The 27,672-nt window shown below is 57.5% G+C and overlaps 1 protein-coding gene and 1 non-coding gene across 2 annotated transcripts in view; one reads left to right on the top strand and one right to left on the bottom strand.

The window, feature by feature from the left end:
- The window catches only part of GAS6 (growth arrest specific 6), a 30,551-nt gene extending 24,116 nt beyond the window's left edge, over positions 1–6,435 (bottom strand). Inside the window, exons 1-2 of the mRNA XM_070471347.1 lie at positions 6,142–6,435; positions 5,709–5,875 (exon numbers count right to left, since the gene is read on the bottom strand). Of these exons, the coding sequence (XP_070327448.1) occupies positions 5,709–5,875; positions 6,142–6,214 (240 nt within the window). The 5' untranslated portion in view covers positions 6,215–6,435. The remainder of the gene's footprint in view (positions 1–5,708; positions 5,876–6,141) is intronic.
- A 15,754-nt stretch (positions 6,436–22,189) lies between these two features.
- Positions 22,190–22,296, top strand: LOC139036400 (U6 spliceosomal RNA). The gene has a single exon (XR_011489192.1). It is a non-coding gene; the product is annotated as a U6 spliceosomal RNA (small nuclear RNA).
- The last annotated feature ends 5,376 nt before the right edge of the window (positions 22,297–27,672 follow it).

The following is a 27,672-nucleotide window of genomic DNA, read 5'->3' as shown; positions in this document are numbered from 1 at the left end:
GAGAATGTTCTGGGAAATGGGCAACACGAAGGCCTTTCTTTCCTTCTCGTGTGCCTTCCTGGCAGAGGCCTCTCAGGGCTGCGGGCGCTCCCCTTCACGGCACTGGCTGATCATCCACAGCTTTGCTCGGAGACACCTTTGCTCGGAGACACCTTTGTTCTTAAGGCCAAATGCAGCTATGATGCTCACCTGAGTGGCTGGGGTGCTCGTTGGCAGGACAGAAAACAACTGGAAACAACTGGGCTGCACCGGGTCCTAAGCCTCCCCGGGGCCCGAGTCCTAAGCCTCTCCAGGCCCTAAGCCTCCCCCGGGACCAGGCCTCCCCAGGTCCTAAGTCTCACCAGTGGCCAGGTCTCACTGGGTCCTAAGCCTCCCCAGGTCCTAAGTCTCCCCAGGGGCCAGGCCTCGCTGGGTCCTAAGCCTCCCCGGGTGCCAGGCCTCACCACACCCTCTGGTGGCACAGAAGTGACACGCCTAATGTCCAGGTGCTCTTCCTGGCAGCTGTGAATATGCTGGCAGGAGATGAAAAAAGCAGGCGTGGAGCCTCCTGGGGTCCCAGAAGAATAAGCTCCTGCTGACGTGTTACAAAGTGACAGGGAACAACGCATCTCCAACTCTGAGCGATGCTCCTGCTCCCTCCGACCCGTCCCTGCCCACGTGTGGTGGCGGCCTTGGGTAGCTTGAACAGCATGGGACCGGGGGAGGGACGATGCTGCTCACCTGCTGCCAACAGAGACACACCCACCAGTCCCTGGCGAGCAGGGGGCATCCCCCAGGAGCCCACGCAGCAGAGGGCAGGGCAGGAGCCAGAAGACTCTGAGCAGGGATGAGACCCGTGGTCTCAGGAGTGCGCGAGGGCTTGGGGGTCATCCCATACCCAACTCCTCCTTAAAAATTACTTTAAAACATAATAACTTGCACTCTCCCAGGGTCACAATTTACAAGCGTACACACGTGGACTGCAGTGAAATCACTGGACGGACGTCACCACCGCAGGGCCAGGAACCCCAACATCTACACTAACTCTCAAACCACAGCGAAGTCTGCAGCCCAGAAACAGCTCCGACCTCTGAGCTCAGCGGACACAGCGTGAGGACATCCCACACACCGGCAGAGCTGGAGTAAAGTGACAGCCTCGCTGGGTTTGGAACGTCCCAGCCCAGCCACTCAGAATCTTAAAAACCAGGCTGCGAGCATCAGCTTCTTAAAGGTCATTTTCTTCCCAAGTCCCATAGGCAGACCTGCAGCGCCCTTGAGAATATCTTTAGGTTTTCTACAGACGCTGAGCCCATGGTCATGGGTGACACATCATTTAGGGGCCTGCCCTGTCATTAGGCCGCTGGGCCCATCTCCACCCTGGGCTGACCCCCCAGGACTAGCGTGTATGAGGATTCAGGGGCAGCAGAGGGGGGCCAGACAGAGCCGTCCCTCCCCCAAGGCCAGCCAGGGAGAGGCTGGCCCGCGGGGGGGCCCTGCGTGCCACCCGTCTAACCGGTGGTCTGCAGGCCTCGGGGTCGTGTGGAGTCAACTCCAGAGAAAATGCAACGGGCAACTCAGAGAACCCGCCCCTGTTGGCTTCCAGTGGAGGAAGCCGGGGAGGGACCAGGCCCTGGGGGATGCCTGGCCACAGTGAGCAGGGGGCTTCCTGGACAGGCAGGAGCTGGGGCTGAGTCTGCACCGGTGGGGGCCTGGTCCCATCCTCCACGGACCCTCAGGGGGCAGAGAGGAGTGTGTCTGAGCATCAGAGGCAGTGTTAGGGAGCTGCTGACACGGTGGGGTGGGGCGTGGGGGGCAGGCGGGCCTCGGCTGTCCTGGAGGTCACTGGGGGTGACAAGGTCCCCCATCCCCTCCTGCTGGGACCCCAATTCGGTGCCCCTGAGACCCCTTAGGCCACTGTAACAAGGGGAGACTTAAGGGAAGGGGTTTTCCCCTCCCTCGGGGTGTCCCCCTCAAGCTGTCCCTAAGATGCTGGGATCGTAGGAGGCAGGTGTCCTTGGATGGCCAACACAGCTCAGAGAAGCCCAGCAGCTCACAGGGCTCTGAAACCCACTGCACCCAGAAAACCCTCTTGGTAGGGAACCTGCCCACCACAGAGCCCTCACGTCTGAGGGGGAGTCAGGGGTGGAGGCAGGTGGAGCGAGACAGAGACAGACACTGCCAGACAGAGACAGAGACACAGAGGGACGTGAGATCAGAAGTCAGGCTCCGGCTGCACCAGATGCTGAGACTCTGGGGCGTGACCCTCGCCGAGCTGCGGACGTGAGAGCGCCGTCGTCTGTGGACGTGAGAGCATCGCTATCTGAGGATGTGTGAGCGCCGCTGTCTGTGGACGTGAGCGCTGCTGTCTGCGGACGTGTGAGCATGACTGTCTGCATCTCAAACAAACAAGGGGATGGGGGACCAAGACCTGGAACCCCCTCCAACCTGCAGGCCTCAGGTGGCCCCTGTGCTGGGAGGTATGGAATTGGGCCTGGGCCACAGGTCTGGCTGGGTGAGTCTTTCGTCTAGAATCCTTTCCTGAAGCCAAAGGCAGTGGTATGAGCTCTAGAGCTCGCTTGCCTTGAAGGACTTAAGTAGGAAGGTGACTGTGCTGGGCTGGTGAGCGTTATGGAGAATTTAGGGAGTCCAGCAGGGCGGCCGGCACCGAGTCCTCTGAACAAGACCCCAGGAGGAGGACAGTGCTGGGAAGACAGAGTAACACTGTGAGAGGAAAACAAGATAAGAAAAGGGAGCCTAATCACAGGGCTCCAGGGGAGGGCAGGGTGGGACACTCCCAAGGCTGAAAGAATGTGGAGGAGACTATCCGTCCCTGGAGGGAAGCCTGGGAAGCGCTGGACTCGTCAGGAAGGCCCCAGGCTCCTTCCTCTTCAGGGCCCCACAGCCACTGGAATCAGGAAGGTGCCCAAAGCTACCTGCTCAGAGGAGGGGCTCATCCACAGAGAGGAAGGCGGTGCAGGGTACAACAATCTGCCTGGGCAGGAAGCGCCCAGAACACGCCCAGCACAGAGGGCACTGCCTCCAGGGATTCCAGGGCGGGCACGTGGCCCAGAGGGCTGGCTCCAGGTGCCGGAACCCCCACCCTGCCCGGGCACAGGGTGGCCTCCCCACCTTCTGCCCGCAACCCCGGAGACACAGGACAGGCTGCCCCTCTGCCAGAAGCAAAGGGCCCGTGGGAAATGCTCCCGCAGGCGTGTATGGCTGCGATGGGGCAGCTGCATGGAGGACGTCCTGCCGCGGCTGGCGGGTGAGGACGGGCTGTCCCAGCGGCGGCCCCTTGAGCTGGCAGCGCTCTCGGCCCAGAGGCCGCGGCCTCCACGTCACACATCAGGATGCACGGGGTTCCCGCGACTTCCTGAACTAAGACCAGGGCCTCGTCGAGGTGACACCCAGACACTATCACAAAGAGCCAGGAATCTGAGGGCAAGGGAGTGATGCTTCTCAGGAGAGCCCAGACTTTCAGGAGCCAGGGGCCATGGGCGAGGTCACAGGACCGCTTCACTTGATGTGCTGCTTTTCTAAAGGTTTATTAGCAGTGAGTTGTGTTTGCAGGGTCTTCCCCACCCCTGGGATCCAGGACCTCCCCAAAGTGAAGGATAGGATGGTGTGGACGCCTGGAGGGGCATCTGGTCGACCAGAGCAGAACATGAGGAAGTCCCCTAAGCACCAGCCCCAACCCCCGACCTGAACTGGCTCCTCCAGAAGCCAGTGCCCCTCGGTGAAAGCAGAAAGAGCTCGTCCGCCCGGGAAGCTGGTGATAAAGGGAAAGGTGTGACTGCGATTCGGGGACGGGTCAGAAAGGATAGGGTTCTGGAAAATTACACGCGGCTTTGATGTGAAAGGAGTCCACGCGTTCCGATGGGGTGGGCGGGGCAGGTGTGGGAGGCAACTCCCCTGGGAAGGGAGGGGGCAGGATGCCAGAGGGAGTGCCAAGTCCCTGTGTTAAAGTCACTGCTGTGAGCACTGCTGTCCTTGCCCTCATTTCATCCACTGCAGACAAGCTTCTGGAGGAGGGCATGGCCACCCACTCTAGTATTCTTGCCTGGAGACTCCCCATGGACAGAGGAGCCTGGTGGGCCACAGTCCATGGGGTCACACAGAGTCAGACACGACAGAGCGACTAAGCACAGACAAGGTTGTAACAAACCTAAGAACAGCTACAGTGGGGCGGGGTGGGCTCTGGGAAGGGCACATGGTGACCACTGTGCAGTGTGCCCAGCCCAAGGCCTCTCTGTCCTGCAGGAGCAGGGCCTGGGTGGGGCAGGGCTGGTGCGGGCAGCGGTCTCATTGCCCTCAAGTCTGGTCACCTGCAAGCCCCATCCCGTGCTCTGTATGAGCCAGTATTTTAGGCTGGGCCTGGGACTGGCAGGAACACACTTATCACACACCCCGCAGTCAGGCAGTGACCCAAGCAGCCAGCACACAGCCCGAGTGGGACCTTCAGAAATGCTCTGCGGAGCAAGCTCCCCAGGGCCAGCAAGACTCCCATCAGAGATGGGAGGACAGGCAGAAGAGATGGGGCAGGGCAGAACTGCAGCTCACACGGATTAAAGCACACCACTGCTGACACGGAGAGTCACCAGTCAAGCTCAGCCACTGCAGCCGTGGGCTGTGCCAAGACCAAGGAAGGCCACAGGCCGGTCATTGCCATCAAACTTGTTTCAGAGAGGGGACCACAGCCTGGGTCAAGCCAGCCAGTCAGAAACGCGAGTTACAGTAAAAGCCTGCATCCTTCACACCCGTTTGTTCATTGCATGAGACGCTTATTCCACCCCAGAAGAATTCTTTAAAAGAAATATTCCAGTAGAACCAAAAACAGCTGTGAAATCATCCTGACCTCAGGGTGTGAAGTGAGACAGGGTGAGCCCACCCCTCTCTCAGTCCTACTTCCCCGCGGGGGCTCCTGGGCACACACCCCAGCCTCTGCCCCACCTAAGATGGCACGGAGCACCCAGGGCCACTCCCTGTGGTCGGCCGCCTGTCGCCCCACGTTCTTCACGACATTTTTAATAGAAACCTTCTGAACTGAACTGCCCTGAGCCAGCACCTGAGGCTCCTGCAGTCGCCGCGTTCCCAGGGTGCACCTTGCGGCTGCCGGCCCGCCTCGTCCTCCCAGTCCTCCCAGCGTGGGACCTGCTGCCTCCAGCACGTCCATCCCTCCGTCTTTGAAGCGGAGGCTCCCGCCTCTAGATAGGGATCAGTGGACAGCCCCACCCCCACCTCTAATCTGGCCAAGGGGGCAGGGAGGCAGGAAACTGTTCCGGCTCTTCAACCATTTATTTCATTTACGTTTTAAGCTGGACCCTACTCTCTGGTTGAGCTGTCGGAGTTGCAGTTTCCTTCTAGGCGGCTGCCTTCCGAGGCCTGCCGCGGGAAGCGACTGCGGGCGTCCACAGGACCCCCCACTGGCATTGGCCGCCTCTCCCCGCTGAGGGGCAGCTGGCATCACCCGGAGAACAGGGGCTCGAAAGGAGGAGGCCTGCGGGTGGCCGGGGCGGCACACCGCAGCCTGCCCTTCCGCCGCCGCCCGCCTGTGTAAGGGTCGGTGTGCCCGCAGGGTTTGCCGCAGACCCCAGGCTCCCGCCTGCGCGCGCGGACGGTGTCCCCTGAAGGGTGGTGCCGCGGCAGCGGGGGTCGAGGGGACCCGCCTGCCCGACGCTCCGCTCGCGGCCCCAGGGCTCCAGGCGCACGCCCCGCCGCCCCGCGCTCACCGTCTCGGGGTCGTTCTCGAACACCTCGCGGGCCTCCTCCCGGCTGCACAGCTCCTCCACACACTCCCTCTCCAGGTGGCCCTGCTTGGCCTCCTCGAAGACCTGGTAGGCGCGGCGCTGCCTGGGCCTCAGGAACTGCGCCGCCTCGCGCGCCCGCAGCATCACGGCTTCTCGGGAGCGGGCGGGAGGAGCGGGGAGACAGCGGAGACGCGCCGTCAGCGCGGCGGCGCCGGGGCCGGGGCGCGCGGGGCCGAGGCGCACGGGGCGGAGGGGCGCGCGGGGCCGAGGCGCACGGGGCGGAGGGGCGAGCGGGGTCGAGGCGCACCGGGCCGGGTCGGGGTGCGGGCGCCGAGGCGACCCTCGCCCTCCGGGGGGGGCGGAGTGCTGGGGGTCTCCCGGCCCGGCGCGCCCCGCGGCCCCGCGCGGTACTCACTGTGTGCCGACTCGGAGGCCAGCAGGAGCAGCAGCAGCGCGGTGCCCAGGGCGGCGGCAGGTCCGTGCGGCATGGCGGGGCGGGGCGGGGCGGGTCGGGGCCGGGGCCGAGGGCCGACACTGAGACCGGGGCCGGGAGCCGGGCACGCGCGGTCAGAGCGCCCGGGGGGCCGTGGCGAGGCGCGGACGCCGAGGGGCTGTGGCTCCGGTCATCCTGTGCGGGCGGCTCTGAAGGTCACATCCCGGCGGCGGCACCGCGGCGCTCGCGCGGGGCTGGGCGGGGGCGGTGGCGGGGGCGGGGCGCGCGGCAGGACCAGCCTCGGGGCCGCGCGGGGCGGGCGGGGCGCGCCGGCCTCTCCGCCGGGCCGAGCGGGTTTTCTCAGGAAGATCAAAGCCAGGAGGGGCAGCGGGTCTTCGGGACGAAGGCGGGGAGTTCCCCAGCCCCCCGCCCCCGGCCCCCGCGCCCAATCTCGGGTTAAGTTTATGTAACCGGGCGGTGCGAATGCGGAGAGGAGGTGACGCGAGTACAGCCTGTCAGGTACAGACGGACATTTAGCAGCTTCAAACCTCTTTCCACCCCGTTCCTCGACCGCGCCCCAGATCTCCGCGTCCTTTCTGAAGACTTTATTCCGGGGCACGTATTCTCAAGACCACGTACCCACCAAAGGAGAGACACTGAAGTCAAAGTGAGCCGCACTGGGGTCCAGTCAGCGAGATTAGATGATGTCCTGTAGTTTCTGTTTTCACGGTGATGACGTTGGAAAACCTCGAGGGCTCCCAGTAGCTATTTAAACCGAAAGCAGTGTTCTTTCGTTCTGGGAGACCAATATTTCGCAAAGTCAGAAGCAAAAAAAAAACACAAACAACCCACATAAGCAAAACCAAAGCAGAGCAGCCCCCTCGGGGGACCGGGGCGAGTACCGGGAGGCGCCGCTTCGGGGTCCTGACCGGAGCGCACGCCCGCGCGGGACAGGAAAGGGGCGGTGAGGCAGCCCACCCCGGCCTCCAGTCCGCGCCCACCCCACCTCCCTGCAGGGCCGATGAGCGCCGCTGCTGGCAGATTCCTTGAGGCCAAAGGTTTGAAGGCGGGGTAGTGAAGGTGAATGTGTTAATTTCAGGGGAAAGGACGTTCCCCCAACCTCTACAGAATTAACAATTTGACAGCCCGGACGTCTGCCCCTGTGTCCGCGCTCCGTTCCCAGCCTCCCACCTCAGCGGGGGCTCCTAGTCGGCTTGGAAGGGCAGGCGCTTACACAGAATATTGACCACGTTAATCTTCCTGCTTGTCCTGACTGAGGAGAAGCACTGCTTTCAAAAATCTGGGTGAGGCAGAAAATCCTTGAGTTGTGATTTACACCAGATCTTTAATTAATTGGTGGCACTTCTGTTATTGGAGGTCCCAGCGCTTCTTGGATCTGTGCGCTTACAGTTTTCATTGAATTTTGGAAACAATTGGCCGTTTTCTCAAACGCTGTCTCACGTCTCTCAGACCTCTCCTCTGGGAGCTCCAGTGGCACGCACATATGGCTACTGAAGTTTTCCCAGAACTCACCAAATGCTCTTTTTAACATTTTTTTCTCTCTGTATGATTTTGATATTTTCTGTTGTTGGGCCTTCAAGTCCCCCAATCTCTTCTCTTGCAGCGTTATATATATCCATCCATGCAGGGTCTTCATCTCCGGCGTCTGTTTCTGTCTCTGGAGCTTCGCCTGAAGCCTTTTCAGGCGGGAGCAGAGCTAGATGCCCTCCTGCTGCAGCCCCGCGGCGGGGCCCCTGGACCAGGGATGCTCCAACGCCCATGAGCAGAAGAGTCCCACTCTGGCAGAAGGGACTGGAACTGTCCAGGCCATGTGAGAACCTCGGGGTTGGCGCCTCTGATCACTTCAGGTGGTTCTTTCCCAGTCTTGGGAGTCTTCCCGAGATTGCAGCAACTCAGCCAAAGAGGTCTCAGAAGCTCCTTCTCTGGGCAGCAGTCTCCCGGGAGGGATGGGTGGCTGGGGTCCCCTCCCTACGTGGAGACGTCTGGGCCCACCTTCACCTGTGTTCTGGCCTGCAGGGTCGCTCTCAGTGCCTGACGGCAGTGTCTGGAATACTGTCATTTCCTAGGTTTGTCTGGTTCTGCAGTTGTTTCAGACTCTGCCTGGGAAATCAGACAGGAAGTTGAGTCTGGGCCACGTGACACTGTCTTGTCCAGAACAGAACCCTCCAGACGTAGTTTAATGAAGGTTTCTTCCCCCCAAACCATGTTTTGCACCCACTGGTAGGCACTTGGGGCTCCCCTGGTGGCTCAGATGGTAGAGAATCTGCCTGCAATGCAGGAGACCTGGGTTCAGGCCCTGGTTTCAGTGTTTTGTTAACCTGCAGTTTTTAATGACATAGGGTAGAGGGTAGCAGAGTTTTATCAGATGTGAGTTTTTATTTCCACTGTATTTCTCAGAGTACATGCTGGATCCTGATGTAAAATGTATGTATTGCTGTGGGTTATGGTCCAAAAGTTTGAAAGATGCTGCTAACCATCGTGAGTCAACGTGGTCCAGCCCCACTGAGGTGAAAGTGCTGCTGTGGAAAAATCCTTCAGGGCTTCCGGGCTTCTTCCAGCTCAGCCCTGGGTCCCAGGACCCCTCAGCCCTGGCAGACCAGGGTGGTCGCTCCCCATACTCTGCCCCATTGGGGGTTCCCTGGCAGCCTGTGACTTACAAGTGGCTTTGTGCCGAGCTCTGTGTGAAGTGGTTTCGTGGAATGCTCTAGGGTCTTGCTGGAAACAACAGCCATCCCCAGGCGAGGCTGCTGAAGTAGCCTGGTTAACCCCGCTTGTCTGAATCTAGCGCCCTGGCCTGAGGCTGGGCCTGGTGAGGGCAGCCGGGGGTGGGGGGGGCTCTGGGCGCAGATGCAGTTCACACCCCCAGGGAGCCTTTGGCGCTCACCTTTCTCCACCCCGTTTCCTTATCTGGGGCGCAGCACAGATAAGGGTGGCGGGAGAGAAGGGGCCGTGGCCTCCGTGTTGGTGTGTCTGGCTGGAGCGGCCGCTGCTGCTCAGCAGATGCTGTTTCCACCTGGGGTGTCCGCGCGCTCAGCCCAAGCACACGAGCCACGCGGGGGTCGCGCGCCAGGGCCACCTGTGGGGCTGAGTGCATGGAGGCCGAGGCTCTCGGAGGACAGCCTCTCCGACCCGCAGGCCTCGCGGGCTGCCTGTTCGGGATGCAGCGTGGGCCCCTGGGCCAACTGCCGGAACTCCCGGATTCAGAGGCATGCCCACCAAGGCCAGTGTGGCTGTGTGTGGAGCCCACCAGTTGGGTGACCGAGAAGTCCTGGCCGGCGCCGACCTCGGGCCCTGGTGGTGCTGGACCCCTGGTGCCAGCAGGTGACGTGTCCTCTGGCAGCAGCGAGACGGTGCTGTCCTGAAACCCGAGGAACCGCGCGGTTCTGAGGGGCCCCGCCGGAGCTCCAGAGGCGCGTCCGCTTGGCCTGAGTGGCCCTGGCACTGTGCGCTGGGCTGCCTCACTGGCACGCAGAGCTCCCCGAGAGGGCAAGGTTGCTGGGCAGACGGAATGCCACGGATGCCCCTTGTGTCCATTAACAGAAGCGCCGTTGTACCAGAGGGGTAGATAAACACACCACCACCGGAAAGTTTATAGTTTTAGAGTTTGCGGGTCACTAGCTTCTATTCAGAGCACTGTCTTTCCTTTCTGGCTGGTAAGGTGTTTGTTAGAAAGCTATGTAAGCTGGCTTAGGCTGCATTCTAAAGATCCGAAGCCCAGACGCAAAGGTCTGGCTTTGCTGCAGCTGCCTCTGGTGAAGTCGCAGTTCACGGGGCTCCCTCCTCAGTCACTGGCACTGGCAGGGCGGAGGCTCGGGAGTCAGGGCAGAGCCCTGCTCGCCGCCCCGCAGGGCTCCGGGGGACTTTTACCCTTACCATTGTGACAAAGACTCTGATTTTGCAAAGCCTGATAGGAAGTGTTCTTTTCATATCTACTCATCTCCCAAGCAGATTTTCTTAGCCAAGTATGTCTGAACACACTGCAAGCTGACTTTAAGTTGAGGCAGAGCAACCGTGAGAAGACTGTTCCTGGGAGGGTCAGTGGCGGCTTCTTCCGGCGGGAAGCAGCCAGCAGGAAGGGCCTGGACGGGGCAGGAAGGGGCAAGAGAGGTGGGTGCAGGCGTGAGGTGCCAAGAGCGGGCTGTGGGCACAGGGCCCCCTCCATCGGGGCTGAGCCGCGGGCACAGGGCCCCCTCCATCGGGGCTGAGCCGCGGACACAGGCCCCCCTCCATCGGGGCTGAGCCGTGGACACAGGGCCCCCTCCATGGGGCTGAGATGCAGACACAGGGCCCCCTCCATGGGGCTGAGATGCAGACACAGGGCCCCCTCCATCGGGGCTGAGCCGCGGACACAGGGCCCTCTCCATCGGGGCTGAGCCGTGGGCACAGAGCCCCCTCCGTCGTTGCTGAGCTGTGGGCACAGGGCCCCCTCCATCAGGGCTGAGCCATGGACACAGGGCCCCCTCCATTGGGGCTGAGCTGTGGGCACAGAGCCCCCTCCGTCGTTGCTGAGCCATGGACACAGGGCCCCCTCCATTGGGGCTGAGCTGCGGACACAGGGCCCCCTCCATCGGGGCTGAGCCGTGGGCACAGAGCCCCCTCCGTCGTTGCTGAGCTGTGGGCACAGGGCCCCCTCCATCGGGGCTGAGCCGCGGGCACAGGGCCCCCTCCGTCGTTGCTGAGCCGTGGGCACAGAGCCCCCTCCGTCGTTGCTGAGCTGTGGGCACAGAGCCCCCTCCATCGGGGCTGAGCCGTGGACACAGGGCCCCCTCCGTCGTTGCTGAGCCGTGGGCACAGGGCCCCCTCTGTCGTTGCTGAGCTGTGGGCACAGGGCCCCCTCCATCGGAGCTGAGCCACGGACACAGGGCCCCCTCCGTCGTTGCTGAGCCGTGGACACAGGGCCCCCTCCATCGGGGCTGAGCCATGGACACAGGGCCCCCTCTGTCGTTGCTGAGCCGCGGGCACAGGGCCCCCTCCGTCGTTGCTGAGCTGTGGGCACAGGGCCCCCTCCATCGGGGCTGAGCTGCGGGCACAGGGCCCCCTCCGTTGTTGCTGAGCCGCGGACACAGGGCCCCCTCCATCAGGGCTGAGTCACAGCCTCTGCGGGGCCCGGGACCCTCCCCTTCAACCTGCCATCTTCTGCTTCTGTGACTCCCCAATTCTCTGTGTAAGACTGACCATCTGGTCAGCTGCCGTTTGCTGAAACATCAAGGTGCCCATGGCTTTCAGCGTGCTGGGAAGCAGGGCTTCGGGCTGGCACGTCCCTGGAGTGCGGGTGACGCGTGGTGGCCTGACCTCCGCTTGTTGCCCAGGTCACTGGATGCACATGAACAGCTGCAGCGGCATGGAGCCCGTTGGTGAGGGGATGCAGCCTCCACGGGCCCGTGGGCTGCCACGTGCCTGGGGACATGTGGTTGACAGCAGCTACCTGTGGAGGGTGCAGGGGATGGTCCGTTACCGTGTTCTTGCATCTCTGCACCTGTTCTGTCTTTTGCAGCAAGCACGAGTTACTGCTACGACAAGCCCGTGAGTATCGAGTGCTGGAGCCCCTGCCAGTGGGGAGACCAGGTGCAGAGGGAGGGGCCTCCGTAGATGCAGAGGCCAGGTGTGAGACCCACCCCAGCTTCGCGCTCAGAGGAGGCGCCTCCCCTGGTGTGAGGAGGCTGAGCGTGCGTGCTGCCTGAGCTGGTGTCTCCGGCCAGTCAGGCCCAGTCCCAGAGGGGCTCAGGGCTGCCTGTTGGGCCGAGTCACTGGGCGCTTCTGTCTGTAACAGCCATCAGGATCTTTGAAAAGTCGAACGACTTGGCCTCTGCTGAGGCCGGGGTGGGTGCCCGGCCAGGGGCCAGGCCTGCTGTGCCATTGGTCGTTCAGCTGACAGAAAGGAGGGGTCATGATAAGACAGTAGTGACATCCCCCGAGCTCGACCCCTTCGCTGGTGACGGGTGCGGGTCAGTGTCCAGGTGGGTGGGCCAGGCAGGGCTCCGGGCGGCTCCTCCCTGCCAACCGTCTGATGAGCTGCGGCCCGAGCCTCCTCCCAAGTCACACCAGTGGCTTCCGTTGTGGGGACCCGGGTCAGTCCTTTGCGGCCAGAACTTGTGCACCTGTAGAAGCGAGGAGGGTGGCGCTCCGGTGTCTTGGTCTGATCTGCCTTCCAAGGCTGGTCTGACAGCGCCAAGGGGGAGGCCACCTGAGGACCCCAGAGTCGCATGCAGCCTCAGTTTTGAACCCACCACCTGCCGACAGAAACAATCTGGGGTTATGGACACGGGTGCCTAGATGAGCTGGTCTGAGCCTTGACCTTTACACAAACTGATGAGCTTTGCTTTAGTTAATGAAAAAAACCTGGTTCAGTGAGAGCTTGAAGACACCTAGAAATCATCCTCTGGGGAGGATCAAAAACATTTCCAGTAGCCGCGGGAGCCCCTGGGGTTGACCAGCTGCTTTAACACTTGTGGAGTTGGTTTCACCTTCAAGGACAGGCCAGGCGAGCGGTGACCTGTGAGCCCATCCCCATGCAGCCAAGACACCAGCGTGTGAACTTGGGTTCATTTCCTGAGGTCGGCAGAGCCGGGAGGCCCGTCTCCACAGGCTCCTGACCCCAGGGTGCCTCCGGTGTGGTCTGTCGTCTGTCTGTGGGTGTGACATGCTGTAGTTTTAAATATTTCAAAACCTGACTCCCACACAGATGCATAATGAACAAGTGTCAAATATTTATTCCCTCATTAACGAGGGAATCAGAGAGTTAAGTTGTTCTAGGAGCGTTTTAAGGACCTGGGTGTCCACAGCCGCCGAGGGACGTGCGTGCAGGGCTGCGGGGCTGGACGCTCAGCCGCTGCATGCCCCGAAGAGTCTCGTGGAAGGAAGTCACTTGCCCCTTTGCCGGCGAAGCTCTGACCCCACACTGACTCTGCAGCCCGCCTCTGCGGCCCGCAGGGCACTGGGCCCCGGTGAACGCCTGGTGGGCTGGGCAAGGGGACAGGCTGACGCTGGGGTCTCGCCACACGCTGTCCGGCAGATCTCCGGTATTTTTCTCAATACAGATGGTGCTCTCCTCCCTGAGAAGAGGCCATCGTCCTATCAGACAATGTGGTCTGTCCTCAAGTAGCCTTTAACCTGCTCTGGCCGGTGACTGGAGCCGTGACTCCAGGGAAGAGGAAAGCTGGTTCACAGGCCTGATTCCCTCACAGTGGGTTTCCCCATTCACGAACGCCCTGGGGTCAGTGCCCACCTAGAACACCTGGCTGAGTGGGCCTGCAGGTGCCTGCCTGAGGACCACTCATCCTCAGAGTGGGTCTGCTTCCTGAACAGTTCTTTATTTTATGCTTAATGGAGAGCAAGAAAATTCTTGTTGGAATTTCTGTTTGGAAGCCAAGAATAGATCTGTAGGCTGTTGCATCTATAAAACAAATTCCAGGTGGTGAACCTGGTCCCGTTCTTAGACTCCACGGTTAGCAGCACCCACCTCTGCCACTCCATCCCTGGCAGTGTGCTGTGGAATCTGCTGGCGTTTGGTGCTCAGGGAACCTCAGACCTGGAGGCAGGCCCTGCCGATCAGGGCCGGCGGGTGCTGGCCGGGGACGTGAGGCTGTGCACGCTCCCCCCACCCGTCGTGGCCGTCTGTGAGCAGGAGCGGAGCCTCGGGGTCTGCTCCCCTCCCTGAAAGTCATGAGGGTCTCGGGGCTTGGACGTGGAGGTGACTCCGTGGTACAGGCCAGCCACCCCCATCTTCACAGGTAGCTCTGTGTTCCCTGGGGAGGCCTGTCTGTCTGGTATTTAGTCGCCCCCCTGCCCCCCTCCCCCTGCAAGGGGCTGTGAAGCCCAAGGTTGCAAGCAGCCTGTTTACTTGATGAGGACATTTCCTGGGAGCTGAGCAGGGTGGGGTAACTGATCTCCAAACAGCCGGCTTCCAGGTGACCGTCCCAGGTGACTGAGAGCCGAGGCTCTGTGCTTGGTGGGGGAGGCACTCACTCCAGAATGCGGAGCGAGGCCTTCCTCCTGCCCAGGCTGTTGCGCTCTGGGACGTGTGTGATTCACACTCCACGTGAAATCACATCTCCTTCTCCTGCTTTTTATCAAAAGAGGCAAGGGAAACAACCCATTAGTTATGGGTGCTCTTGCTGCCAGACGCTCTGTGATCGTGGAAGCCAGAGCCGAGTGGGGCCTGGACACCCCCCATCCCTCGGCCCCCGAGGCGCGGAGGCTGGTGTTCTGGTGCCGAGGATGAGCTCATGCCGTCCAGGGATTTAACAGAACAGATGGCTTGCTGCCCTTGCGCTCAATGCACGTGTGGTTTCTAAGTGTGAGGTGGGCGGCCTGGCGCTGCTGCGATGTGGGGGGGCGCAGAGGCAGACGCGGGTCCGAGCCGCTGCCCCCTTCTTCAGGCCGCTGCCCTCCTCCACCCTGCAGGCTCCCCATGGGAGGCTGGCACCCCCATCTGCTGCCTGCTGGTCAGGGACCACGGCACTGCAGAGGGACTTCACGGGTGAACAGCCCACACGGGCTGCAGGACCGTGTGTGAATCGAGTGCATCTTTGTAAACTGGAGAGGACTTGGTGAGCACTGAGCGTCCTGTCAGTGCTGGAAATCCCAGGTCCGTGGTGTCTGAGTACCGCGGTGTCCCCAGGGGAGGTGGGGGACCCAGCCACAGCTTCAGGGTCAGGTGTGTTTTAAGCACTTTGATCACACTGCTTTGCTTTCACTCCCGTTTTGCAGATGAGGGGTGTGAGGCTCAGAGAGGGTAAGCATTTTCCCTGGTATCAGAAGTGGTTGAGCTGAGTTGGAATCCAGTTCAGCGTCTCTCCAGTCTTGCAGTGACTCCAGGTCCGTGGGGGAGGGTGTGGATGAGCTGCTGTCATCTTTCACGTTAAGAGAAGTTGCCGTGTCACTGCTGGGGAGTGTGTCCTGTTCCTGACGGGTCCAGGTTGTCCGCTCAGTATTAAGGTCACTTGTTCTCTGCATGTGACACCTTTAGAAAAGCAATCATTCATTGCGTATATGGACCACGTTTTGTTTGCACCTTCTTCAGTTGAGGGACACCTGGGTTGTGTCTACTGTTAGGCTGTTGTGAGTGATGCTGGTGTGAATGAAGACGTGTTCACTGTATTTTCTCGTATTTCCTATGTGTCCCCATAAACATGGCTGTGTCATTTTTCAGTTAATGGTTGTTTTAGAAGTGCATTTTGAAAATATTATCAGTGCCTTTATTTCCATTCCACTAAATTCAATATGGTTAAATTACATAAATTTGCTTGATATAAATAAAATATTTAAACTTATAATATTGTGAGTTTCAATGTATCTGCTTTTCAATTTTTCAGTGTCTTTCTCAAAGACTTCTAATGTTCCAGAAAAACTACTAAACACACACACAAACGCACATGTCCAGAGGTGTGTGTTCTTGCTTCTGTCTCAGGCCCCCACGTGGCCCTGCTGGCTCTCATGGCCTGGTCCTGGGGACACTGGGTGGTTGGAGGAAGCAAAGTGTCATCGTCACCATGGTAATTACCAATAACTGGTTTCTGCCAGGGCCCACAGGTGTCTTCTCGACTCTTAAGGAAGCGCCTGCAGGAAGCCTGGCTGTGTGAGCCTGGTGCTGGGCCCCAGTGGCTTCGCGGTGATCCAGGCTGTGGGCACCGTGGTGCTGGCTCGTCCCTCCTCGGGGGCGCCTGCTTGCACCTCCTTCCTGTGGCTCAGTTCTCACGCGGTTTTGGCCTGCACACCCTGGCCCCCCTCCTGGTGTGCAGGCCCTGGGGGCCCAGCAGTCACAGGCTGTCCCTGGGGCCCGCGGCCTCCGTCCCCAGCAGTGCCCACATCCGGCCACGACTCAGGCGACCCCTTCGCAGGCTGCTGGGCCTTTTGGGCCCTAGCCTCTGGGCTGACCTCCTGGCCCTGAGGCTCTGGGGTCTGCTGTTTACCTGAGGTCTTGCCCATTGGCTGGGGCTGCAGAAATTGGGGTTCTGCCTGACCGAAATCTCCACCTGACTTCCTGTTTCTGGTTCTGAGATTTGGGCCAAAGGCCGCAGAGCAAGTGGATAAAGGACCATTTGACCTTGCTGACACGTCAAGGGCCTGAGAGAAAGCGCTGCAGCGTGTTTAAGCAGGAGAGCAGGCTGCAGGTCCTACGGCCTGTCTGGCACGTGGCCCAGCCCAACGCAGCCACCCCCGCCCCCAGTGTTGACGGAGCCACGAGGGGTGACAGGCCACCCGTGCGCCCCTGACGCGCCCCCGGTCTTTCCAAGCGAGACCCGAGACCCGTCTCGGGCTGGAATGCGGCAGAGGAAACGCTTTTGTGCAGCCCAGCTTATCTGATTTCCCAGCTTGTTGCTCCGTCTTATCAAAACAGGCCGCTTCCTGTGTTACACAAGGCGAGGAGGTGTGAGCGGGCCGGGCAGCGGCTGCAGCGAAAGCCCGGTGTCGGAGGAGGTGGCCTTCTGTTCCTGGTCTGGACGGGACAGGCGGCTTGGGGCTTGGATTGTGAGGACACCAGGTGAGGGACACGGCGGGCTGGACAAGGGGAGGCCCTTCACCAGCTGGTCTTCCCCCTTTGAGCCGCCCGCAGGGTGGTGCCCGGTGTAGGCGGGCCTGGAGGACAGCGGAGTAGGACGCGTGTGCGCGGCTGAGACAGCCGTGTGCGCGGCCAGGGTGTGTTCGCCCCAGATTAATGTGAGTGAGCCGCCTTGAGGGCCCCTTGTCCACCCAGGTGGAGGCTGTGCGCCCTTCCAGAGGGCAGAGCCCGCCCCTCGGCTTTGGTCCAAGCAGCCCCGCAGAGGAACCGGCGCCCAGAGTGGTCCGTGCGGTGGAGGGGATTCCACACTCGCTGGGACCATGGACTACGCACAGCCAGCCCACCCCCACCGCAAGGATCCGGCCCTCCGCCGGCCTTGTTTTGTCTATACCCCACCCACTTCCTCATAGGGTTATTTTAAGCCAGTCCTAGACGTCATATTATTTTATCTGTAAATATTTCAGAAAGCATTTCTAAAAGCTAGATAAGAACTAAAAACACCCCAGGAAACCACAACTTGCATTTTACAATGAAAATAAGTGACAGTGACTCCTCCCGGTCATCAGATATCAGAGTGCGGATTTCCCAGGCTGTTTCCCCAGTGGTTTCTTGCTGTTTCAGCGGCTCTTTTGCCATCTTCTGGTCCAGGCCAGGCTCTGGGCTGGGCGCGGGGAGGGGTCAGGCGTGGCCCAGGGCACCTTGGGGGGCATACCCGTGCACTGGGGCCAGAGGATGGGGCCCAAACCGCCAGGAACTTGGCCGCCCTCCGCCCGGGGGAGTGTCTGCGCCCAAGAGAGGAGGCAGGGAGTGTGGAGGGTGCAGAGGCTGGATGGAGAGGTGGGCTGGGACCCCGCACTGGGGCCGTGACAGCTCCCCTGGATGAACTGGACTGAGGCTAGAAGCACGTGAAGTGTTCGTGGGAGCTGGCTGCCTGGAAGCCTCCTTTCCAGGGGTCTGCAGTGACCCCTGACCCCCAAGCCCCTCGCCCATCAGCCCAACCGCGGGAGCACCTTGTGTCGGCAGGAAGTCCGGAAGTTCAGCTCCGAACATGCGCGCGGCTGTGACCGCCATTCTGCCCCTGAGTCCCGGACCCCCAGGCTGGCTGTCCTCCTCCTGGGCGGGGGTGGGGCTAGAGCCACACGAGCTCCGGGCGTCGGTCGGAGTCCGCGGCACGGGGTCCGCTCCCGCCTGCAGCCCGCACACGAGCTCCGGGCGTCGGTCGAGTACGCAGTCGGGGTCAGCTCCCCCCACCGCCACCCCGAGCCCTCCCTGACTCCGACCTGCCTGCCTCCCGCCTTCCCTCCTCAGGACTCTGAGGTTACCCGGCCTCAGATCCTCCACGTCCACAGTCCCGTCGGCCACAAGGGCGCATTCGCAGGTCGGGGGTGGGTTGGCGGGGCGTTACCCCCACCCATCCAAACCCCACACAGCTTTGCAATGAGCGAGCAGATGCCTCACCAGCGTGCCCTCAGGCTCCGCGGCTCCCAGGCCCCGTCAGGTGGTTTTGCTCAGATTCTGGGCCAGCGTGAATGGTTCGAGGCGATGTCCTGATAAACAGCTGTGTCATCAACCGTTGATAAGACATGCAGCCGTAGTTACTGTGAGAAGTGATCTTTCAGATGCAGACATTCATGTGCTGGGGCTGGGGCTGGGGCTGGGGCTGCCACCCCCCCCAATCAGTGGCCGTCTCCTTCAGAGACGGGATTCTGGGTCCTAGATCCACCCGTGCTCCAGGGTGGGGTGAGCTCGGGGAATTCGGGGTCAGGGCCATGGTCCAGCTGCCACCCCCTCTCCTGGGGGATCACATGTGAGAGACTCAGGCCCCATCAGTTGTGCCCCCCAAGTCCTGCAGCCCCAACCCAGTCCTCACCTGGACCCTCTCCGGGCTTCTTGCATCCATTCATTGAGTTGACAATTATTTATCAAGTTCACATCATCATCCTCCAGGAACCATGGGAGATGTGGAGACGAGAGACACAAAATAAATGAAAAATTTAAATATAGGGCCTTTTGCAAAGAACTTACCTTCTTTAATGGGGCAGATCTTAAGCAATGAATTGTCCAGATGGCACACCTGGAGTGTGGGTCCTGACAGTGGCGTGAGAAGTGACTCTGGGGGAGGTGGCTTCCTCCCATCTGGGGTGGGCCTGGGGGAAGAGATGAGCCTGGTGGGGAGCTCCAGCTGTAGCCCGCGAGGCTGTGTGGGGCATGTGCCCTGAGGAGACTGAGGCTGGGGCTGGAGGCAGGGGTTTGGGCGTCTCCAAAGTGACTTACCCGAAGGAGCCCCTCGTGGCTCCTGAGTCTGACCGACTTACCCCGTGAGCAGCGGAGCCCAGCCACAGCCCGTGGATGCGCCTCTCACACAGTCAAGGTGAGGGCTTCGGCTGAGGACGAAGGGGTCGTCAGCAGGGCAAGCTTGCTGCCAGCCGGTTCACTGCCCGGAGGGCCAGTGTGGCACGTAGGAGCTCTGCTCTCCAAACCCTTTCATGTTTCGGGGGAATGGAAGGCAGAGGACGAGTATCCACTAGCCCAGCCTTTTATCTGCCTCGGACTTAAGGACAGCTAGAAGCGGTCAGCTTGAGGAGCTGAGATAAACGGATCATTGACCTTTGGCATCCGCTGAGATGCTTGTCATCTTTCTTAAAGTATTGCACCGGCTACCCCTCCACTGCGTGCTGGGGAATTAGGGAGCAGCCATCTCACCTTGTTTCCCAGCTTAAGAGAAAACTGTTTGCTATTGCACTGTAATCATTATATTAAGTGTAGACTCTGTAAATGCCCTTTATCAACTGAAGCAATTATCCTCTGTTTTGCTGTGTTCTTCTAATGTGGGTTCTTCTAGTTTGCTGAGTTTTTTAAATCATGAATGTTGAATTTGGCAAAGGCTTTCTGTACATGTGTCTCCACACATCTCAATGACCACATGGATTAATTTTTTTCTATAATCCTGTAAATGACAAAAATTGATTTTTAATTAAATTTTGAAAAACTTTGAGGTAATTAAAGATTCAGGCTCAGTTGTAAACAGTAAAGCAGAGAGACTGTTGTGCCCTCCTTCGCATTCCCCTCCAGCGGTAGCACTGTGGACAGTGTCGCAGCCGGGGCGCAGAGGCCGGCGGAGGCCCGGGCGTGGAGTCCAGTGGGGCTGGGGCGGCGGGGGCCAGAGAACAGCTTTGTCTTCACAAAGGTCCAGCAGGTGCCTGCTTTCTGTCACGCTCTGGTACCTGCAAGCACTTGGTTTTATGTTGTGTCTGGAATTTATACTTGTTATGTTTGGAAAGATGGGTTCATGGGGAGCTACTGCCATGAAGTGGAGCCTGTTCTTCTCTGTACCTTTTATACGTGAAGGAAATGACTGCTCTTTGGTCAACTGTGCAGAAAACTTCCCCCGTTTTTCTTTATTTATTATGTTTATTTCAAAAGGCTGTTTGCGTGTGAAAGAGTTCTGCTCATACGTACAATAGCAAATGTAAGTTATTATTGTTGGGCTGTAAGGATGTGTGTGTCTGTGCTAAGTTGCTTCAATCGTGTCTGACTGTGGGTCCCAACCGACTCTAGCCCACCAAACTCCTCTGTCCTTGAAATTTCCCAGGCGAGAATACTGGTGAGGGTTGCCATTTGCTTCCCCAGGGGACCTTCCCGACCCAGGGATGGGACCCGCGTTTCCTCTGTGTCCTTCATTGGCAGGCAAGCTCTTTACCACTAGCACCACCTGGGAAGTCCCAGGTTGTAAGGATATCACCTGACAGAGTTTAAAATGATGCTGTTAATTTTATTAGCCTTTTCTCCAGTTCTCTGGATTTTGTATCCAGAGAGGTGACCAGGTTTCCCTTAGAGCAGCCTTTTTTTTGCTTTCAAGATTGTAAAGTTGTAAAAACATGTGACAGCAGAAAAATCATGTTTCCATCTATTGCTTTTCTTCTTTCCTTCCTTCCTTTCTTCTTTCAAATGTAAATCCTTGCTTCGTCTGAAATGTATTCTAATACATGGGATGAAGAATAAAGTGTAGGAATTTTGTTTTACCCAGATGGATAGTTTATCGAATGATTTATCACTTAAATATCTTATTTTGACTCCTCAGTGTTAGCCTTTTGTTTTAAGTGTTGCTATACCTGTTTCACAGATGAGGTATCTGAGATCAAGTTAAATAAGTTATTCAAGGTCTCAGAGCTAAAAACTTTGTGAAGCCAGAGTCGAATCAGGTTTGCAGGCTTCAGGGCCACCCTCGTCCCCCTTTCTAGCTGAAACCCCCGTCTGACGTCAGAGCTCCACAGGTCCTCGGGACCCCATCTCCTGGGCAACTGGTTTGAAAGAGCTGCTGGCAGCACAGACATCTGTGGTTTCGGGTCTGAGCTGCCTTGTAGGAGGCGTTGTTCTTATAGGAGTGTCCTTGTGGCCCGAGACAGCTGAACGTCCTTGGATGACCTAAGGCAGGTCATCCTTCACCAGATTTGGCTTCAGGACACCCTGACAAGACTCTGGAGTTGATTGTGGAATCACAATCAACCATCTGAGATGCACCAATTGGATTTAAATGGAAAAGTTGGAAAAAGTAGGAAGACTCCTGCCTCAGAGACAGGCACAAAGGAGTTGACTAGCAGCGAGGACGTTCCTTCCCACACTTTTGTGGTGGGAGAAGGGTGCTGTGCTGAGAGGTGAGAGGGAGAGAGCAGTCGGCTTGGCAGACCAGCGGAGCCGGGGGGGAACGCTGCTCCTCATAGTGCCAGCACCCCAGGGGGTCAGCATAGGTCGGGTCCCCATCTACGGCAGCTGGCACAAGGCGTGCAGTTAACTGGGAGATGCAGGTGGCCATGGTGCAGGACCACCGCCCGCTGCAAGGGAACAGACACCCCCCAGCCCACTCATGGATTCCAACACAGTAGACACGGGAATGCAGACTCAGCTGCAGTCCACTCAGTGAAGGGCCTGCAAAAGTGATGCTAGCAGCTCTTTGCTATGTGGGAGGTGAGCCTGTCAGTTAAGTGGAGCTGGGGTCCAGGCTGGTGGGGCCTGTCCTCTGGGTCACAGTCAAAGGCTCCATCCCGATGCACCTTGAGGGGTCTTTGCCTCTGAGAGACAGTCTTCAAACATGCAAATAGCAGCGACTGAAGGTTTAGAGATTTATTTGGCTGGAAAAGTTATTTTCGAGGTTATCAGACATTTTAACTGTTAAGAGTCGGGGCAGAAGTAAAGCAAAGAGGATGAGGAAGAGGCTGTGTGGAAGGAAATCGTTTCCAAAGAATAACTCTGACAATTTGGAACTTTAGGCAGAATCTAGTTTTGGATGAGAGAGCCAACCAGAGAAGAGAATCCAAGACCTTAGCCGGGTCCTCGTGGGCAGTTTGGTTCAGCCCAGTCAGGACACTGCTCCTGGATGTGCATCCTGATGGGTGTGGAGAATTGGGAGGTAAAACTTGCATATTACGGACTATAAAGCATTGATAAATCAATCATCCTATGTAGGCTTCATGTTTACACAATGGTTAACTGGTAAAGAATCCACCTGCAGTGCTCGCTTCGGCAGCACATATACTAAAATTGGAACGATACAGAGAAGATTAGCATGGCCCCTGTGCAAGGATGACACACAAATTTGTGAAGCGTCCCATATTTAAAAAAAAAAAAAGAATCCACCTGCAAATGCAGGAGACTGGGGTTTGATCCCTAGGTCAAGAAGATCCACTGGAGAAGGAGATGGTAACCCACTCCAGTGTTCTTGCCTGGGAAGTCCCATGGACAGAGGAGCCTGGAGGGCTACAGTCCACGGGGTTGCAAAAGAGCCTCCCATGGCTTAGAGACTAAACCACGGCAACAGTGTAATCTCAGTTCAGTTCAGCCGCTCAGTCGCGTCCGACTCTCTGCGCCCCCGTGAATCGCAGCACGCCGGGCCTCCCTGTCCGTCACCAACTCCCGGAGTTTACTCAAACTCATGTCCATCGAGTCGGTGACACCATCCAGCCATCTCATCCTCTGTCGTCCCCTTCTCCTCCTGCCCCCAATCCCTCCCAGCATCAGGGTCTTTTCCAATGAGTCAACTCTGCATGAGGTGGCCAAAGTATTGGAGTTTCAGCTTCAGCATCAGTCCTTCCAATGAACACCCAGGACTGATCTCCTTTTGGATGGACTGGTTGGATCTCCTTGCAGTCCAAGGGACTCTCAAGAGTCTTCTCCAACACCACAGTTCAAAAGCAACAATTTTTCGGTTCTCAGCTTTCTTCACAGTCCAACTCACATCCATACACGACCACTGGAAAAACCATAGCCTTGACTAGATGGACCTTTGTTGGCAAAGTAATGTCTCTGTCTCTGCTTTTTAATATGCTGTCTAGGTCGGTCATAGCTTTCCTTCCAAGGAGCAAGTATCTTTTAATTTCATGGTGCAGTCACCATCTGCAGTGATTTTGGAGCCCCCGAAAATAAAGTCTGACGCTGTTTCCACTGTTTCCCCATCTATTTCCCATGAGGTGATGGGACCAGATGCTGTGTAATCTTCACCCCCTTTCAATGACTCCCCACAGCCCCCTGGGGAGCCGGGGTTCTGCTGCTTCCTTCACAGGCGTGGGTCTGCTCTTGAACCTGGCAAGTGTGGACGCATGCCGAGTGCAGCCCCCGCCTGTGGAGCCGTCCCTATTGTCCTGGCTCGGGAGGGAAGGTGGCCCCTCGGGATGCCGAGTCGCCGTCCTCCCTTTGCAGAGCATCTGGACGGAGACGCTGTGCTTCTGTTGTTGGGCCACGTGTGGACGAGTCTCTGGTTCTCTGGGGAGGGGCTGGGGTCCGGTGCGGGACCTGAGCAGCGCTCACACAAAGGGCCAGCAGGTGGTTCCCAGCGAATGCAGAGACCACAGGACACCTGGGAGCCTAAGGCTCGATCACGAGGTCCACCCGCGGCTGGTGGCGGCCAGGGCTCAGAGTTACCAGAGTCACCGTCCAGACGGGCCGGAGCCGGGACGGGAGCTCCAGAAACAGCTGCAGGAGCTCGGATCCCCTGGCCCAGCCTAGAAGCAGACTCCTGTCACTGAGACATCCTTTTCCCTGCAGCACAGCAGGAGCTTAGATGCTCTGAACTGTCAGCACAACAAAGGCTTTGGCTCCTGTGGGCCTGAGGTTCTTATTTCAAACTTGAAAGGGTATGGAGTAAGAATACATCATTGCTAATTGGACCTCAGGCTCCAACAAAGCAAAAATAAGCTTTATCATAACCACCCCCAGACTGAGCAAGAAGGAAGATGGAAGCAGTGCTCTGAGATTAGGGACCACAGGCAGAGCCGCCCCCTCCGGCCGAGTTGGCCCTGAAGGCCTCAGCATCTCCGGTGACCAGGTGCCCGGCCGCCCCCACAGCCTCTCTTTTCTCCTGCCTGTGGAACCTGCAGGGTTGTTTCAGGAAGCAAAATATATCAAGCTGTATGGGAAGCAATGAAAAACCAAAAGTTTCCAAGAAAGAGATGAGAATGCTGTCACACGTCCTGCGAGTGCTTTGTTTTCTATGCGGCAGGAGCTTTTCCCACCCTGGGACCTCGGTTCTGCAGGCCCCCCGCCCCGCCCCAGCAGGTGCCTCTTCAGGATGGGTACCCACCCCCGCTCATGGGCTCCGACTTCCTGGGGAGGACTTCACGTGCGCTGAGGATTCCAAGCTTCCTGTGCACATTTTCCAGCACCCGGGATACTGGCTGCAATAGCAGGTGCTCCATGAATAGGGGAAAAAAACATAACTCTCTCGGTGCACTCTCTTAAACTCTATGTAATGCATGCCTTAACATTTTTTGCACAGCTCCTCAGGGTAGAAAAATAAACTTTTCTCCAAAACTCACCAACAAAAAGCCAGTGTTTCAATATTTGAATAGATTTTGTTCAATTAAAAACACCAGGTTGGTGTAAGGCCAACCAAGAAACAGATATCAAAAGTCGTAAAGATGTTTATCTCTTTGTGCCCCAAGATATTCATTGCAGGACAGCATTATGGATCATTGTGAAAAATACAAACAACTCAAGTGTCCCAGTGGGAGGTTATCAGTCAACCCTTGGTGGGTTCTGTTGATGGATGGAGGTGTGCTGATCCAGAGTTAATGACACTCGTCTGTCCATCCACAAGTGACGGTCAGGTGTTCTGTGTCATAAGGTTGTACCTGTGCTGTATGGGAACAGCTATTTCTTGAACTATGATGGGCTTCCTTGGTGACTCAGCAATAAAGAATCCACCTGCCAATGCAGGAGACACGTTTGGTCCCTGGGCTGGGAAGATCCCCTGGAGCAGGAAATGGCAACCCATTCCTTCATTCTTGCCTGGAGAATCCCATGGACAGAGGAGCCTGGTGGGCTTTAGTCCATGGGGTAGCAAAGAGTCACACTCAAGTTAGCGACTAAACAACAACAACGTGATACAAAATTTCTCAAAGAAAACATGGCAAAAATGTCCACTGCAGTTTTCTCTGGGTGATTTCTTCTTTTTTTCATTTGTTTTTTTGCTTTCCTACTTTTCCTGTGATGAGCATTTTACGATGGCTTCAGGTTGTGAGTGTTCTCTGCTCATGTACATGTGATTCCTGTTTTGGCCCTTCGCTGCCGCACTGGAAATTCCTGGAGCGGACTCGGGGCACCTGGTGGGGAGCGGCTGGGGGGTGCGGGAGGCGGGGCCTGCAGGCGGGCGCCCCACTGGTGTCTCCGGAGCTGGCCCCGTGCCCCCACCCCCAGGCAGATGCGGAAACAGGCGGGAAGGCACACAGTGTTGGCAGGTCGCTGTCTCCCAGTGCAGCCTTCACAGGGGAATTACTGTGTTTGGTCTGTTCACGGTGTTCCTGGAAGAGGCGTGAATCATTTGCTCACAGCTCCATTGTTTCGCTGCATACTTTCCCTGTGAGGTTGCCGCTGGTGGCCCGGGCAGCCTGCCTACCGCAGCCAGGGCCTCGGAGTCTCCAAAGACGGTCTGTCTGAGTGTCGGAGTGTCTGCCTCTCTGGGGAAGTGCACATCTGGCTTTGCGCTCACTTTCCCCAGATAAGCCTCCTGGCAAAGGCAGAGGACCTTTGTTGGTGACTTTGGTTATCAGTGCCTTATTGGAGCATTTTCTGAAAGAAACAGACCCAGGAAAAGGGCCAGAAGGAGAGCTAATCTTGGGGAAAATGCTCAGATGAAGCCAGGATAACACCCCAAATGTGTGCGTGCATGTGCAGTCTCCTGTCAGTCACGTCTGACTCTTTTCCACCCCATGGATTGCAGCCCAGAAGGCTCCTCTGTCCACAGGATTTCCCAGGCAAGAATACTGAAGTGGGTTGCCATTTCTTCCTCCAGGCATCTTCCTGACCCAGGGATCAAACTCATGTCTCCTGTGTTGGCAGGTGGATTCTTTACTACTGAGTCACCTGCGAAACCACCAATAATAATAATAAATAAGTAAGTAAAGTCGCTCAGTCGTGTCCGACTCTTTGCAACCCCATGGATGGTAGCCTATCAGGCTCCTCCGTCCATGGGATCTTCCAGGCAAGAGTACTGGAGTGGGTTGCCATTTCCTTCTTCAGGGGATCTTCCCGACCCAGGGATCGAACCGGGTCTCCAGCACTGCAGGCAGACGCTTTACCCTCTGAGCCATCAGGGAAGCCCCAGAAATATTACCCCCAATAAAAAACAATAGAAGTCCAACATGAGGCTCTCCAAAAATGATGAGGCGTTTGGAGAAAAAGACCATCCCTGTCCAATTACCGATACGTGTCCTGAGGTGGGGGTACCTTGTGGGGGAGGAAGCAAAGAATCTTCATGGAGACCATGTGCTGAGCAGGAGGCCTCCAAATTCACGCTGTTGCTCAAGCTCTGATGAATTTACACTATTTTAAAAGGAGAGAAAAGTCAAGGTTTGTAAACATGAGGCAGGTCACTTGTATTCAAATACCATGTTTATAATTGCAATAGATGTTTTAAGAGAGCAAGCAGAGGTGCAGGATTATAATACTACTCAGAAGCACTGAGAAGTACAGAAAGATGATGTCCCCAAAGGAACCGGTAGACTCTGAAAGTTTTCACTTGTAGATATGAGGGTAGTCGCGGTGGAGGAGCCAGAATAACAAAATGATCTCGACAATAATTGCTGTCTTCAGGATGTGATACGTATGCCGTCTTGTTTAAGCCCACAGCAGTCCCCAGGGAGAGGCGTCTCGTATCAAGTGTAGAAATAAGGAGGCTGAGGCATCCAGCGCCTGGGTGTCTTGCACAAGATCAGATAGTTAATGAGCAGTCAGATCCACGTGGCAACCCACACATGACTTTTAAGCTCTTCCCAGCAATGTGGAAACCGATTCAGAAGCTAGTTCCAGAAACTTTCCAAAACTAAATCTTGGCAAGGACACTATAGCCAACCTTGCCCAAAAGCAATGTTGAAAGGAAGACTCCACCTCCATCTACCTACTTGTCAGGCACCTACTTGTCAACCCCAGGCACCTACTTGTCAAATTTTATATTTGAAGAAAGGAGAAAGGATCATAGAAACGCCCATGAGGAAATGAGAGGGGTGTCTGAGTCCTCACTCCTCAGACTTCTGAATTGAAAATGCTTGGGGATGTCAAGTAAGCACCTGCAGCCTGCCTCTGTGTGCTGTGTGTCCCTGTAACTGCAGGTTCCAGTAACCGCGAGAGCCGTCCACTTAGACATGAAGCCAGAGGGAGGTGGGCCATTACCAGGAGGTGGTATCTGGTCAGGTGTAGCCAGAGGCTTGTCCCAGCTTGCCCTGGTCACGTAACCTCACAGAAACGCAGTCCACGGTCTGCCTGTCTGGATTCCCTGGAACCCACTTATGTTGCTGAGGTGGGGTTTTATTCTGTTTCAGAACAAGTGGTGCCTATATAGAAAACACTGTGCAAAGGTATTTCAAGACATTTACAAGCAATGAAAACACAGATACAACATAACGGTATTTATTCCGTGAGCCCAAGCATTATTTCATACATGAGTGTTTCTCAAATTTCAGTCTTTTGCATGCTAATTCCAAAGTTTTGCCATATCTGAGTAT

Source organism: Odocoileus virginianus, chromosome 8, assembly GCF_023699985.2.
Source record: "Odocoileus virginianus isolate 20LAN1187 ecotype Illinois chromosome 8, Ovbor_1.2, whole genome shotgun sequence".
In the NCBI taxonomy this organism is placed as follows: domain Eukaryota; kingdom Metazoa; phylum Chordata; class Mammalia; order Artiodactyla; family Cervidae; genus Odocoileus; species Odocoileus virginianus.
This window is presented reverse-complemented; position numbering and strand designations above follow the sequence as displayed.